General features: G+C 51.7%; 1 protein-coding gene across 1 annotated transcript in view; it reads left to right on the forward strand.

Moving 5' to 3' along the window:
- Nucleotides 1–15,899, forward strand: part of MYO18B (myosin XVIIIB) — a 227,280-nt gene that overhangs the window by 155,485 nt on the left and 55,896 nt on the right. Inside the window, exons 35-38 of the mRNA XM_068989910.1 lie at nt 905–1,021; nt 1,786–1,869; nt 4,372–4,509; nt 7,671–7,856. Of these exons, the coding sequence (XP_068846011.1) occupies nt 905–1,021; nt 1,786–1,869; nt 4,372–4,509; nt 7,671–7,856 (525 nt within the window). The remainder of the gene's footprint in view (nt 1–904; nt 1,022–1,785; nt 1,870–4,371; nt 4,510–7,670; nt 7,857–15,899) is intronic.

Genomic DNA, 15,899 nt, shown 5'->3' on the forward strand with positions numbered 1-15,899 from the left:
TCAGCCCCGGGGGACACTTCCAGTCTGAGCCTGTCGTTCGCTCAGTACCGGAACCGCAAGTGGGAGTGCAGCTATCTGTTATGAGCCCACACCATGCCCGCCACCCCCAGTCACCTGTGGTAGACCCACTGTGCGCTCACCACCCCAGGAGGGCACGTGGTCACTGTTGCGGGCTACTTCTTCAGGTCCAGACTTCCAGGCGGAGCCCGTTTGGACTCACTCCTAAAAGGACCCCAGCCATCTGGGATCTCAGCGCTGATCAGGGACAAATGACCATGCATCACAGATCTATTATGCTGGTGAAGATTGGGTGTGGTTTCTATGTGCCCTCTCTGGGTGTACAGGGTTGGCTTAAATTTATACACAACATGTAAAACCCTAAAGTTTAGGTGGAGCTAGAGAGTTATCGGCAAAAGCTTATATCTGGCCCTTTTGTCCCAGGTTTGGTTGGTGCTAGATCGAGGGGAACCTGCCCATAAACATTGACATACACTCGTGTACAGGGATGAATGTACACGCTCACATATAAGGTCACAGACGCACCTCCAAATAAAGACCCTTGTAGGTAAAATAAGCATCTAAGTTTAGCCATAGTTACTGAGATTACTCACACATATGCACCATGCTCACTTAAGTTGTATATGAGTAGATTCCTGGGTGGGCTTACAGATCTATCCACGCACACATGCTGCATTCATGCAGCCAGCCGCATGCCTGCCTAGTGTGCACACACGCGTGACATACCCACAGGAGGTGCTGACACGGCTGAGGCCTCCCTTTCGGGTAGATATTCACTCACCTGACACACCCACGGGCAAGCGTCCCTGCTGCTCATCACCCCCTCCCCCCCGCAGACCCTCTCCCGCCCCCTCCTACCTCACCTGCCCTCGTCCTGCTCTGCCAGGTGGACGAGCAGCTGTACCGGCTGCAGTTTGAGAGGGCGGACCTCCTGAAGCGCATTGATGAGGACCAGGACGATTTGAACGATCTCATGCAGAAGCACAAGGACCTCATTGCTCAGGTAGTGGCCTTGGGCAGAAGGTGGCTTGGCGGCCTTGGGCGGGTGGGCGGGGACAGTGAGCAGGCGACTCAGTCGGGCCACTCTCTGGTCTCAGGACCTTGGAGGATAAACCACAAAGGTAAATAGGAATCATGGCTCAAACTTACTTTTGCTCAAGATGGACATTTATTTGTTGATTTACAAAAGCAGTAAATTAGTACGCCCATTATAAATACTGTAAAAGAATAAATACCTGTGGAAAATAGAAAGCAAGGAGCCCTCCTCCCCTCTGGAATCCTCTCTGGGGAGAGTCACATTCAGCCATTTGGCTCAACTCTTTCTTAAGGACTCTCCATTGCCTCATTTAGTCTTCAGACAGACCCTATGTAGAGGGTCTCAGCAGAGACCATCAGCCAGTTTTACAGATGGGGACACTGAGGTGCAGAGAGGTTCTGCAGCTTGCTATGACTGGAATCCATGTCTGGAACCCCAGTTACCTGACCTCAAATAGTACTCTTCCCTCCGAATTCTGGCCCTAGTGCCACAGCCGTCTCATTCCATCTGGGCTCTCAGGGCGTGTGATAAGGTGCTGGACAGTTGACCGAAGCTATGGGCTATGGCGTGGGAATGAGCTGCTCTCACTGAGATCCTGGGGGGATGTGAGGGGCCCTTTAGAACTAGCTGTTGTCACAGACACTCTGTGATATGCACATATCTGTGGGTGGGAGAACAAAGGACTTCCAGCAGAGCCTGTGGTCTCAAGATGACACTTTTCATCTCACCAGTCTGCTGCTGACATTGGGCAGATCCAGGAACTACAGCTGCAGCTGGAGGAAGCCAAGAAGGAGAAGAACAAGCTTCAAGAACAAGTATGTGCTCACAGCCGCCGTGTAGCGGGGGAGGGCCATGGGAACTGCTGTTCATCCACTCAGCTGTTCCCTCAGCTTCAGTCACACGGCAGATGGATTGAGGGCAGTTCCAGAAGACACACGCACCACTGCCCATGCTTGTTCACACCCACAGACACGCACACACACACAAACACCACTGCCCATGCTTGTTCACACCCATAGACACACACACACATGCACCACTGCCCATGCTTGTTCACACACACACACACACACCACTGCCCATGCTTGTTCACACCCACAGACACACACACCACTGCCCATGCTTGTTCACACCCACAGACACACACACCACTGCCCATGCTTGTTCACACCCACAGACATGCACACACACACACACCACTGCCCATGCTTGTTCACACCCACACACACACACACCACTGCCCATGCTTGTTCACACCCATAGACACACACACACACACACCACTGCCCATGCTTGTTCACACCCATAGACACGCAAACACACACACACACACACCACTGCCCATGGTTGTTCACACACACACACACACACCACTGCCCATGCTTGTTCACACACACACACACACCACTGCCCATGCTTGTTCACACACACACACACACACACCACTGCCCATGCTTGTTCACACCCACAGACACGCACACACACACACCACTGCCCATGCTTGTTCACACCCACAGACACGCACACACACACACACACCACTGCCCATGCTTGTTCACACACACACACACCACTGCCCATGCTTGTTCACACCCATAGACACACACACACCACTGCCCATGCTTGTTCACACCCACAGACACGCACACACACACACCACTGCCCATGCTTGTTCACACCCACAGACACGCACACACACACACACACCACTGCCCATGCTTGTTCACACACACACACACCACTGCCCATGCTTGTTCACACCCATAGACACACACACACACACCACTGCCCATGCTTGTTCACACACACACACACCACTGCCCATGCTTGTTCACACCCATAGACACACACACACACATGCACCACTGCCCATGCTTGCTCACACACACACCACTGCCCATGCTTGTTCACACCCATAGACACGCACACACACACCACTGCCCATGCTTGTTCACACCCATAGACACACACACCACTGCCCATGCTTGTTCACACCCATAGACACGCAAACACACACACACACACCACTGCCCATGCTTGTTCACACACACACACCACTGCCCGTGCTTGTTCACACCCATAGACACACACACACACACCACTGCCCGTGCTTGTTCACACCCATAGACACGCACACACACACCACTGCCCATGCTTGTTCACACACACACACACACACCACTGCCCATGCTTGTTCACATCCATAGTCACACACACACACACCACTGCCCATGCTTGTTCACACCCACAGACACGCAAACACACACCACTGCCCATGCTTGTTCACACACACACACACACACCACTGCCCATGCTTGTTCACACCCATAGTCACACACACACACACACACACACCACTGCCCATGCTTGTTCACACCCATAGTCACACACACACACACACCACTGCCCATGCTTGTTCACACCCATAGTCACACACACACACACCACTGCCCATGCTTGTTCACACCCATAGTCACACACACACACACCACTGCCCATGCTTGTTCACACCCATAGACACGCACACACACACTACTGCCCATGCTTGTTCACACGCATAGATGCCGCACGCAGTGAGGCCTATCAGACATTCAGAGCAGGATTTCTCCCCCTGAGAAGTGGCTCCAAGGAACAGGGCTGGTCAGTGCAAGACAGGATCACCAGCCTCTGTGAAACTTCCTTTTAAGTCCTGATTTCTCCTAAGTTCCCTAAATTCCCCTCATTACCTAGTGAGTTGCTACCATCCATGAAACTCTCAAAGCTCTCTTAGAACCCACGCATGTGCCCACTTAGAGCAGCTGTCAGAGTGACTTGGTTCCAGCAGTCCACGTGGGCAAAGAATGACCACAGCAGAACAAAATAACAGCGGGAGTGGCCATTAGCTGGTGCTTATTATGTCCAAGGCATTAATCTCCTCCAGTCTCCATTCATGAGAGTGAGCACACAGGCTCAGGGGAGCACACTGACCTTCCCAGACTCAGCCAGCTAGCCTGGGGAGCCAGCTTTGGAACTCCAGGATAGCGGCTTGGCTCCCAAACCTACTCTCAGTAGTGTCCTTGATGCGAAAGCTTTGCTGCCCTCAGACCCCAGGGCAAGAGCCGGAGGTAAGCAAAGCACTGGCTGAAGGCCTGAGTGAAAGCTGAAGGCACGGGCAGGGTGGGCTCCAGGGGCGGGTCCTCAGCCTGGATCTGGCAGTGCCTGCGCACATGAGCTGAGAAGGAGCGGTGTGGATGGCCCCGGAGCTGGGTCTGGCCGGAGCCCCCGATCCAGGACTCAGGCTGCCGCGGGGTCAGTAGCCGTCTTGGGTGCGTTCCCAGCTGCAGGTGGCCCAGATGCGCATCGAGTACCTGGAGCAGTCCACCGTGGACCGGGCCATCGTCAGCAGGCAGGAGGCGGTCATCTGTGACCTGGAGAACAAGACAGAGTTCCAGAAAGTGCAAATCAAGAGATTCGAGGTACCAGTTGGCGTGTAAATGTTGCCCAGACCTAGAGCTGTGCGGGCTTTTGTGCCGGCTCCACCCTTCCCCCTCCCTTCGTCTGTCCTCCCGTACGCCTCTGTCTGTATCTGTATCACTCACCCACCTCCCATCTGAGTTCCCTCCCTCCCTCCTTCCTTCAGTCTCCCTGGCCCACTAGCTGCTCATCTACTCGGCCCGTCCGCCTCCTCCATCCCCATCTCTATCCACCGGCGCTGGTCCATCCATCTTCCCCCTTCCATTTGTTCTACTTCCTTTTTCTTCTTTCTTCGCTTCCTCTCTGCTTTTCTCCCCTTTAGACCTTGATCCCTCTGTCCATCTTTTATCCATTGATCCACTTCTGCCCATCTTCACCCACCGCCCCCCGCTCATCCACACAGGCGTGGGACACTTCTTTTGTAGCTAGTGTCAGGCTTTGTTTCAGGAGCATGAAAGAGAGATGCTGCTTCCCAGAAGCACAGAGCTTTGTAGGAGATGTGGGTGCAGAGTACATCATGAGAAACGCTGGGCTGGAGGAAGCACAAGCTGGAATCAAAAGATTGCTGGGAGAATTATCGATAACCTCAGATATGCAGATGACACCACCCTTATGGCAGAAAGTGAAGAGGAGCTAAAAAGCCTCTTGATGAAAGTGAAAGAGGAGAGTGAAAAAGTTGGCTTAAAGCACAACATTCAGAACACGAAGATCATGGAATCTGGTCCCATCACTTCATGGGAAAAAGATGGGGGAACAGTAGAAACAGTGTCAGACTTTATTTTTTTGGGCTCCAAAATCACTGCAGATGGTGACTGCAGCCATGAAATTAAAAGACGCTTACTCCTTGGAAGAAAAGTTATGACCAACCTAGATAGCATATTCAAAAGCAGAGACATTACTTTGCCAACAAAGGTCCGTCTAGTCAAGGCTATGGTTTTTCCTGTGGTCATGTACGGATGTGAGAGTTGGACTGTGAAGAAAGCTGAGTGGCGAAGAGCTGATGCTTTTGAACTGTGGTGTTGGAGAAGACTCTTGAGAGTCCCTTGGACTGCAAGGAGATCCAACCAGTCCAGTCTAAAGGAGATCAGCCCTGGGATTTCTTTGGAAGGAATGATGCTAAAGCTGAAACTCCAGTACTTTGGCCACCTCATGCGAAGAGTTGACTCATTGGAAAAGACTCTGATGCTGGGAGGGATTGGGGGCAGGAGGAGAAGGGGACGACAGAGGATGAGATGGCTGGATGGCATCACCGACTCAATGGATATGAGTTTGAGTGAACTCTGGGAGTTGGTGATGGACAGGGAGGCCTGGCGTACTGCAATTCATGGGGTCGCAAAGAGTCGGACACGACTGAGCAACTGAACTGAACTGAAACACCCATAATAAGGAGAGAGGCCTGTGAGGCTTGAAGGATGGAAGTCTTTTCAGGCTAGGGAATCAGGGACGTTTCCAGGCGGATGTTTCCAGGACTTGGATGGGCAGTGGTGGGGTTCAGTGACTGTCTTCACTGTTAGCTCTGTACACCAATGGCATGGGACATTTACAGAGGCCATCACCACTGCCAGAACCTTCTACATCAGCTGCTCCACTTGATGTTCATCACAGCCTCTGGGGCAGGTGGGAGAGAATGAGAAGATGGCCCCGGAAAGGTCGAGTCATTCAAGATAAAGCAGGTAGCATCAGGGATAAGAAAAGACTGACTCCTGACCTTTGCTCCATTCGGGTCTCAGGTTCTCATCTCCTGTGGCTAGCTGGCTCCCCTACAGGGTGACCGTGTGTTTGGTCAATGGAAGGCTACTCTTCTCACTCTGAAACATTTTCTCCTGACCCTCTGTTGGGCATCTGGTCTCTAGGAAAGCTGCTCTGGATGAAGACCAGAGAAAAACTCTCTGCCTTGACCCTCCATGGTTCTCGGAATTGCTCACGGGATTCCTCAGGGCATAATTGTCTCTGCAGATCTCCATGGAACTCTGATCTATGATATTTTAAATGACTAAATATGTAATATTGAGCTGCATCACATAGAATTTTTTGCTTGATTCTAGCAGCAGCAGAGAAAAAAGCCATGGTAGAATAACTTGAAACGGCAGATTCTATCTCCAGACTCACCTTTCCTCTGACATCACTGTTGGAATTTAGCAGAGCCCCAGGTCCTGGAGATGGGAGATCTTGGGGACACAGTTTGGGCACTCTTCTTATGACCCTCCTGTTGCCGTTTGAAACTGTTACTAAACTCCAGCTGAATGGGAAAAGAGGAAACAAGTTGTGAAGCTTTCCTTTCAGACCATCATTCAGACTCTGATCTGGAAAGGGGTTCAGAATCCTTAGCAGGGACCTAAAATCTGCACACAGGCTCCATTTTATGTCAGCACTTGAGTATTTGCCCACCAGAATCGACTGGTTCCAGACTTGTTGGCCATGAATTTTGCAGTCCCCGCTGTAGGGTTAAGGTCTTCAGTGATGCCCACAGCTCTTTTCTCTCTCTTCATAGTTTCATCGTGTCCTGGCCTTTCCACACACACACACACACACACACACACACACAAAGAAGAATGCCATAAAGTAGGAGAGCTGAGGCTCACGGGAGATGACTTGCTCAAACCTCCTTGTTTTACAAATCAGGAAACAGAAACCCACCTTGGGGAAGGGGTTTGCACCCACCTCTCCCTCTCCTCCCTGCCTGATGTCTTCTCCATGGCACCACTCCACCTTCCAAACCTTCAGCTGAATGAAGGCTGCTACAAATATTGATTCCCAGCCCTTACCCAACACACAGGATGTGCTGGGTACTGAGCCAAGCCTTCTGTATAACTTACTGTGTCCAACTCTCAGAGCATCCCTGAGACATAGGTACAGGCATCCCTGCCTCTCAGAAAGGTTAATTACCTGCCCAGGGTCACACAGCTAGGCAGATAGGTAGAGGTAGGATTTGAACCCAGAACGCGAATTCAGCGTCAGTCACTATGTACACTGCCTTCCAGAGTAACAGCTCTCATTTTCTACGTTTCCTTCATTTTTGTACCAGAAATCATGGTTCTTACCCCAGTCGCTTCATTAAAACGCACAGAGACTCAGCAGAGGGTTTCTGTTCCTGGAGCCCCCCGGTGTCAAGCCCCAGACCTCTAACTCCAGGCTGGGCGTGTGCTCTCTGCTGGGGCTGCAGGTGCTGGTGATCCGGCTTCGGGACAGCCTGATCAAGATGGGCGAGGAGCTCTCGCAGGCGGCCGCGGCTGAGTCCCAGCAGCGGGAGAACAGCCAGTACTACCAGCGGCGCCTGGAGGAGCTTAAGGCGGACATGGAAGAGCTGGTGCAGCGGGAGGCCGAGGCCAGCCGGCGGTGCATAGAGCTGGTGAGTGCCGTCCTGGGACCGGGGTTCAGGAGGGGAGCCCTCCTCCTTTCTGAGGAAGGGCCTCAGGCGCAGGCCTCTAGGGACTTGGTGTAAACCGAAAGCAGGGAAGAAACTGGCAGGGGATGGGCTGCGAGCCGACCCTGCCACTGGCCCCAAACTCCGGGGGCGTGTCCAAAGTGAGCCAATGCCATTCATTCCTGCAGGATGGCGTTCAGCCACCTTTGTGTCTCAGGCTCCGAACTTTCTCTTCCTGCCTCACACTTTCTGCTCCAGAGGCAGGGCAGCCTTGTGCAAAGAGGAGAGACTCAGCATTTATTAAATTTCTCTCTTGCATACTCCTAAGACCCATAATAGCATGTAATCGTCATGTAGTCGTTACAGCCATGCCAAGTCAGAATTATTATCCCCCTTTACAGATGAGGAGACTGAGGCTTGACAGAGCAGACTTGTCCAGGTCATACCTAGCAAGCACGAGAGCTCTTCCTGGGCTGTTAACAACCACCACAGAGATAAAAGACAAAAGCAGTTGTGCTAAGCCCACTACTTATTAAGCATTGGCCAGGTGCCAGGTTCTGAGTTAATCCTTTCTCATTTAAATCTCTGTGCAATCCTGTGAGGCAGGTACTGATCTTATTGCCATTATCAGATGGGAAAGCCGAGGCCCGGGGACACACACGTGTCAGATTGAGGCCCAGAGTGGTACATTCACTTGCTCAGGGCCACACACAAGTGAGACATTGAGCTCAGCTCTGCCCAACTCTGCAGTCTCCGCCTTTATTCACTGAGCCACGCTTGTCCCCTGCTGTGGCTCAGGCTACATTTTAAATTGCATTTCCTTCCCAATGGGAAGGGTTCTCCATAGTCGATTATATTTTCACGAGGACAGTTTCCTGCAGGGATCACGGAGCACCTGAGACAGCCTGCTCCTCCTCTCCCTCAGGACCCCAGCTGTCTCCCAGCCTCCAGGTTTCCACTTGCGTGGCCTGGGAGGCACCCGGCACCCCCTTGACCTGCCACCAGGCACCTCATCTGAGACAACCCGTATCGCGCTGTGGTTCAGCCCAGAGGGCTCTAAATCACCATCATTATCTCCTTCCTGCCCGGGCCACTCTGGGCTGTGACAGGTCTCACCACCTGTCCTCCTGCAGCAAGTTTATTTCTCGGGCCCCTGCCTCCCGCGGCCGGTGTCACTCCCGTCAGCTCTGCCCTTGACAGGCCAGCAGGCCGCCTGTCGTGTGGGGAGGCGAGGCTCCGCCCAGAGACCCCGGTTCCCAGACAGAATCCGAGCCCTGTGACTGGCAGCTCCTCCACCCCACCTCGCCCCCAGTGGCCCCAGGAGCGGGTGAGGCTCTTTCTTCCAACTGACAGGCTGACTTCCTCGTTGACCAGCCCTGCTTCTCATGCAGCCCAGCTCCCCTCCTGCCAGCTCTGGCTGGACTCAGACAGCATCCCAGCCTTTCCCCTCTGATGTCTTCGTTAACTGGCCACACACCCGGGCTTTCCGGTCACATCAGGTGGTGGTTTGCCTCCTCTCCCCTCTGCTCTTTTTCTCTTTCTCTCTTTGTCCTGTCCTCTCCTTTCCGCTCTTCTTAACTTCCCTCTGCGCACCCCTATTGGGTGGAACATGACTCTCCTTTCCAGGGACATCGTATACTTAAGATCTATAAAGGCCCTAAAAGATGGCAAAGGTTATAGTGCAACCCCCATAATACGGATCAAAACTCTAAAGCACAAAGCTTGCACGTTTGCTGGTTAGACTTGCATTTGCTCTGGTTTCCTGTTTCAAGATTCTGGATAAGCTTACCAAGGCTGAACTATCCTTTTCATTTTGTTGTCTTTGGGGGTGGGTGGTGTATTAGTTTTCTAGGGCTGCCTTGGAAATTTACTCCAAACTGGGTGGTTTGTTTATTTGTTTATTTAATATAAATTTATTTATTTTAATTGGAGGCTAATTACTTTACAATATTGTATTGGTTTTGCCATACATTGACATGAATCTACCACGGGTGTACATGTGTTCCCCATCCTGAAGCCCCCTCCCACCTCCCTCCCCATCCATATGTATTTGACTGCACTGGGTCTTAGTTGCAGCTCCCAGGATCTTTGATCTTTGTTGTGGCATGCAGGGTCTAGTTCCCTGACTAGGGATTGAATCTGGGCCCCCTGCACACGGAATGCAAACTCTTAGCCACTGGACCACTAGGGAAGTCCTAACTGGGTGCTTTAAACCGAGAGCAATTTTTTCTCTCATGGTTCTGAAGGCCAAAGTCTGAAATCAGAATATTGGCAGGTCCACGCTCCCTCTGATGGTTCCAGGGTAGAATTCTTGTTTGCCCTTCCAAATTCTGGTGGCTCTAGGTGGCCCTTGGCATGTGGCTGGGTCACTCCAGCCTCTGCCTCTGTCTCCACATGGGCCTCCTCCTGTGCGTGTGTGTGTCAGGTGCCCTTCGACCTTTTCTTCTAAGGCCACCTGTAACGGGATTTCGGGCCCACTCTAAATCCAACCTGATTTCATCTGAGGTCTTTGCCTTAGTTATATTTATAAACATGCTTTTTCCGCATAAGGCCGTGTTGACAGGTTCTAGGAGGAGGTAACTCTCAGGGGGCCCCTCTTCCAGCCCCTCCGGAGGGAGGGTGCGTTGCTGCACAGCCGGCTGTTGCTGCCATGATTCTGTGGGGGCAGGGCGCTCAGGGACAGCATCAGGCCACAGGCCTGTCCCAATAGTGGATGTCCCCAGCTCACCAGGTCCCAGATGTCACCTTCTTTCATGCTTCTAGCACCCCAGCAGGTGTGGACGCGTGGTGCAACCCCAGGGCTGCAGAGTCAGGTGGCAGAGCTGGGGTCAACTTCCCTGCGTGTCCAGCTCAAAGCTCTCACTGGGACAGCACACTGCCCTCCCAACCCACCCCTGCTGAGAGATGGTCTCTCTGCTGCAGGAGACCCCACAAAGGAACCCGCATCCTGGGCCGTGGCGAGAAGAGGGAAGGATGTTGATGGCTCTGCCCTCTGCTTTCCTTCCCGCCTGTCCCAGCTGGTACCATTTGTCACTGCCAGTGTTGGTTTAAAGGGCCGTGAGTTGTTTCGTGTGAATGATTTACACCCCTGGCCGGTGCACCAGCACGTCCAGATCAGGATCAATTACCCCGCCAATGGAACTTCTCTTCCCAGAAAAAAGAAAAATGAGGTTTTGCCATTAATTTTCGTAAATGTACTATTCCTGGCGACTCCAGGAGCCATTATGGAAAAAAGAATATTCTGGCTCTAAATCATTCAAGACCCTTTGTCATTGGGGTGGCGAGACAGCTCATCTGTGGATTTATGTCCTGTTGTTTCTCCATAGTTAACAGAGCTCGGGCAAAACCACCTCAGCCCCAGGACAGTGTAGCCAAGGGAGGTCAAGGGCAACTGAAAGAACTGAGGGTGACTGGAAGGCCAGGCCTCTGCTGGCTTCCAGCCAGATGCACTGGCTTTGAAGGCTGTGCCTGTCGGGTTTACCCTTCATTACTTGGGTCTGACACTGTAGTCTTAACTTTCCCTTGAGCCTCATGCTCTTTTACGAGCTGGCGCCTCTGCTCTCTCTTAGCTTATCCCCCAGTGACCCAAGCTAGAAATCACAATGGCCCTTCTTTCTCCGGCCCACAGAGATTAATGGCCACGCCTGCTGATTTTACCCTATTGAGGTAGCTTTCAAATCCACCCACCCATGTTCCAACCCTATGTCCTCTGTCTTTATTTTAATCTGCAACCCCCCCTGGACTAGGCCTGTACAGTTACCTTGTATCTTGGCTCCCCACTGCTCCTATATGCTTGCCCCTCCCTGCAGATCCTTCTAGAAGGGGCACATCTTTACTGTGTCACTCTTCTGCTAAGAAACCTTCCATGGCTCTCCTCCACTGCCTTCAGAACAGAGCGCCAGCTGCTTCCTAGAGGTCGAGCCTCTGTAGGTTTCTCTGCCTTTGGTTGTCGGCCTCTTATCACCTCGCATGATCTACTCGAGCATGAAGGCCCCTATGTCAGGTTATTTCTTGACTCATCACCTTTGTTCTCATGCATCCCTCTGCCTGCCTCCTCAACCTTTCAGATTCAGATCAGGGCTCACTGCCAGGAAGCCCTCAAGGTTACGTAACTCCTCTGTGCTCCCACATGGCCTTGTGTTCACCCCATTTACACAGATTATTATGATTACCTGTGTTCTTGTCTTCCTAGACTGGGAGTCTCTGAGATAAGGGGTGGGTTTATTCAACTGTTGGTCTCCAGTTCAGGGTCAGGCACAGGATAGAGCCTCAGAAATTGTTTGCTGAGTGCTTTCCATAGCATTTTGAAGTTTTACCTTTTAAGAGAACAGCTCAAAAATTCTCTTAGAAGTTGGAACTTTCAGATCAACACGCTTTGGTTTGCACCCTGCTACATGGCTGTGCCCTCTCCCTGATGTTCTGGGAGGTGCAGACATGGGTGGGCCAGGACCTATGCCTCTGGAGCTCTCAGGATCCAGAGGAGGAGATGCATGTGCCTCTGAATATTTCTGATACAGGCTGGGATATGCAAGCGAAAAAGAGGAAGTGGTTTGGTAGAACTGGGAGACCTGGAGAAGTTTGCCTAGAGGATGTACCATCTGAACATCTTAAATGATGAGTCAGAGTAGGCTGGAAGCTTTGGGGTGCTGTGTATAGTTGCTCAGTCATGTCCAACATATTGCAGCCCCATGGACTATGGCCCGCCAGGCACCTCTGTCCATGGGGATTCTCCAGGCAAGAATACTGGAGTGGCTTGCCATGCCCTCCTCCAGGGGATCCTCCTGACCAGTTCTCACTGGTCTGGCTGTGGACATGGAGTCTCTCTTTCTCTCTCATTTCCTCACACAATTGTTCTGGCTCATCTTGGGGAGGAGGATCTGCATTAGTTTCTCAGAGCTGCCATAACGGATTACCAAAAACTGGTTGTTTTTAGACAGAGATGTGTCCTTGCATGGTCCCAGGGGCCGGAAGTCTGAGAGCAAGGTATCAGCATGCCCACTCCCTCTGCAGGCTCTGGGGGAGATTCTTGCCTTCTTCTAGCTCCTGGGGGCTCCAGGCGTTCCATCTCACTGCCCATCTTCACATGGTCTTCATCTGTTCCCCATCTCTGTGTCCTCTCTTCTCCTAAGGACACTGGGGCTCCGATTTAAAGCTCCCCTAATCTAGTCTGACCTTGTCTTAACCACATCTGCAAAGACCCTATTTCCAAAAAGGTTATAGTCTCAGGTTACAAGTGGATATGATTTTTGGAGAGGACACCTCAGCTCACTACAGGGTGGTGGAAAGATCACTGGATTCGAGATATGAGACTGGCTAAGTGAATGCTGCAGAACCTCAGTTTCCCCTTCTCTAAAATGGGAGCAAGATACAGCTGATCTCATCGGGTGGCTATGAGGATGAACTGCGATGGTGTGGGTAGAAGTGCCCGATGATAGCACACAGTAGGCACTTAATAGATGCTACTGTTTTCTTTCTCCTTTCTTTTCACTCCTATGATGACTCTGTCTTCGTCCACTCAGACAACATCCTAAGTCCACCAGCTCCGTGTGCGCATCCCGCCCCGCACCCATGATGGCTGGGGGCCGTGTTGATGAGAGCTAGGGCTTCACAGCTTACTGCATGCTGGGCATTGGGGTAAGGGCTTTACCTGAGATCTGTCCTTTAAGTTTTTACCAATAAAGAAATCAAGATCGGAGAACTGGAGCAACCGTTCCAAGGTCTACACCCCAGTCAGTTGGCTGAGATGGAGTCTGGACACAGGTCTGCACTGGCTCAAACTGGCTCTTCTTCAGAAGATATTGACACATGCTACTTAATCATTCAAGTACATATTTTGCAAGTGAGGTATAAAAATCAATATTGCTCTTGATTCTGTAATCTAGGGTTTCTCAGTCTTGACATTACTGACATTTTGGGTCGAATAACTGTCTGATATGCTGGCTGTCCTGTGCCTTGTTGGATATTCAGCAGCATCCCTGGCCTCTGCCCAGCACGTGCAAGTAGCCCCACCTCAGGTCATCACAAAACTGTCTTCAGACCTTGCCAGCTGTCCCCTGGGGAACAGAGCCACTCTGTTAATAATCACTGCTCTAATCCCATCCTCTCAGTAACCCTAAGTAACGCCTACAATACTGTCCACTTCCTGTGTATGTCTCTATGTGTGTGTGTTAGTCACTCAGTCGTATCCGACTCTTTGCAACCCTGTGGACTAACCCGGCAGGCTCGTCTGTCCATGGGACTCTCCAGGCAAGAATACTGAGGTGGGTTGTCATGCCCTTCTCCAGGGGAATCTTCCTAACCCAGGGATCAAACCCAGGTCTGCTGCGTTGCAGGCAGATTCTTTACCCGCTGAGCCACCAGGGAAGCCCCCCTCATTTGACAGATGATCAAACTGAGACTCAGGGCAGGGTGTGGGGAGTGACCTGATGTACCCCAGGTCACAGAAAAACTGCAGTGGGAAGACTGCAGGGTAGTCTCAGGGTAGACTCAGGATAGGAGGAAGAGGCAGCCTAACCCCTGAACTCAAAGGGAAAAGGCAGAAGCAGTGCCAGCAAACCCAGTCCTAACCTTCCCGAGACCCAGAGGTGACTTCACAGCAGGGTCTAATTCAGAGTGGAATGGGAGGCCTCGCTGCAGACTATGTGCTTTTAATAATGTTTAAATAAAACATGGGAGCGTAGGTGTGATCTCCGCACTGAGCCTGGCTCGTCAGCAGCCCAGGGAGAGTCATAAATAGTTAATAGACAACCACTTATGGCTCTACTTCTGTTAAACCCGACATCAATTATATATGGTTCTTGAATTATGTATCTGGTGTTACTTTGGGGTATATTTTCCACCTTTGGGGGAAAAGAGTGAAAAGAATGTGAGGCCTAACAGAGAAGGGATGGCTGTCTTCCGTACTGGTGAATTTCCCTCTGAGGAGGGAGCCTCGCATGGATGCAGTGGGGAGGTTCCAGTGAACTTAGACCTGGGGAGACTCAGATCACCAGGAGGACAGCGGGGGCTGTGGTGTGCCGGCTGGCGTTAACACTCGGCTCTGCAGGGTAGGTGGAGTCCCGGCTTGTAGTGTTTTCCAACCTCTCTGATGTAAAGCCTCCCCCCGGGGCCGGTGCCCAGCCAACAGTGTGACGTCACGGAGTACGGCGTTGGGAAGCCTCGCAGAGCAGCACTGTTATGTGGTGTCTTCACCATACAGGTGTGATAGACATGAACAGCTGCAGGAGCTCTCCAGATCCCCTGCATTGGCAGGTGGGTTCTTAACCACTACGCCACCAGGAAAAGTCTCACCTTTGCTTTCAGTGTGATTTATTTAATTACTTGTAAGTTGATATTATTCAGCTTTTAATAATATGTAGCTGTATAACAGCTGGCTCACAGAATTCCTGAAAATTCGGCCATCAGCTCTTGCCAGCCAATAAGGAACAAGTTCCAGCACCTAGCAGGCTTGGCGTCTCCTTGGGGGTGGGGTCGCCCTGCCCTAAGAACACGAAGAGCAGAAGTGGGAAGTCAGAAGGCTCTTAAATCACATCTCATCGCTTGCTAACTGCCCTTTTTTTTTTTTTTAAGCCAGATTACACCAGTCTGAGAGCTCTGTCCTCTTGAGAACGTTCTTTCACCTCATGTATGAAAGGGGTGGGATCAAATCGACTCAGAAAGACTGAAGCGAGTAATCCATGCCACGCTTCTCGCTCTGCCTGCCACATAACTGCCCCTCCGGCATGCTGGCTGCTCCGTCTCCCCATCTAGTTCCCTTCTTCCTGTCTTCTGAGATTCTGGCCGCAGGTGCTATGGGCTTCAGGAAGCCCAAAGGCAGATTCTGTGTAGTTTTCATGTTTGCTTTTGCTTTGGGTGGCTTTGGTTTGAAGCTACCCAAACACCCATGTTTCCAAACTCTAGGTCAGATCACAGCCCCTCTCCCACCAGCTACACCCAGGGGCATCCACCAAGCCCAGAGTTAAGGATTTGATTTTAGAAAGCTCTCAGTGTTTGTCTCCCACCAATGACTCTGAATTTCAGAGCATAAAG

The sequence above is a fragment of the Capricornis sumatraensis genome, chromosome 17 (genome assembly GCF_032405125.1).
Source record: "Capricornis sumatraensis isolate serow.1 chromosome 17, serow.2, whole genome shotgun sequence".
Classification (NCBI taxonomy): Eukaryota; Metazoa; Chordata; class Mammalia; order Artiodactyla; family Bovidae; genus Capricornis; species Capricornis sumatraensis.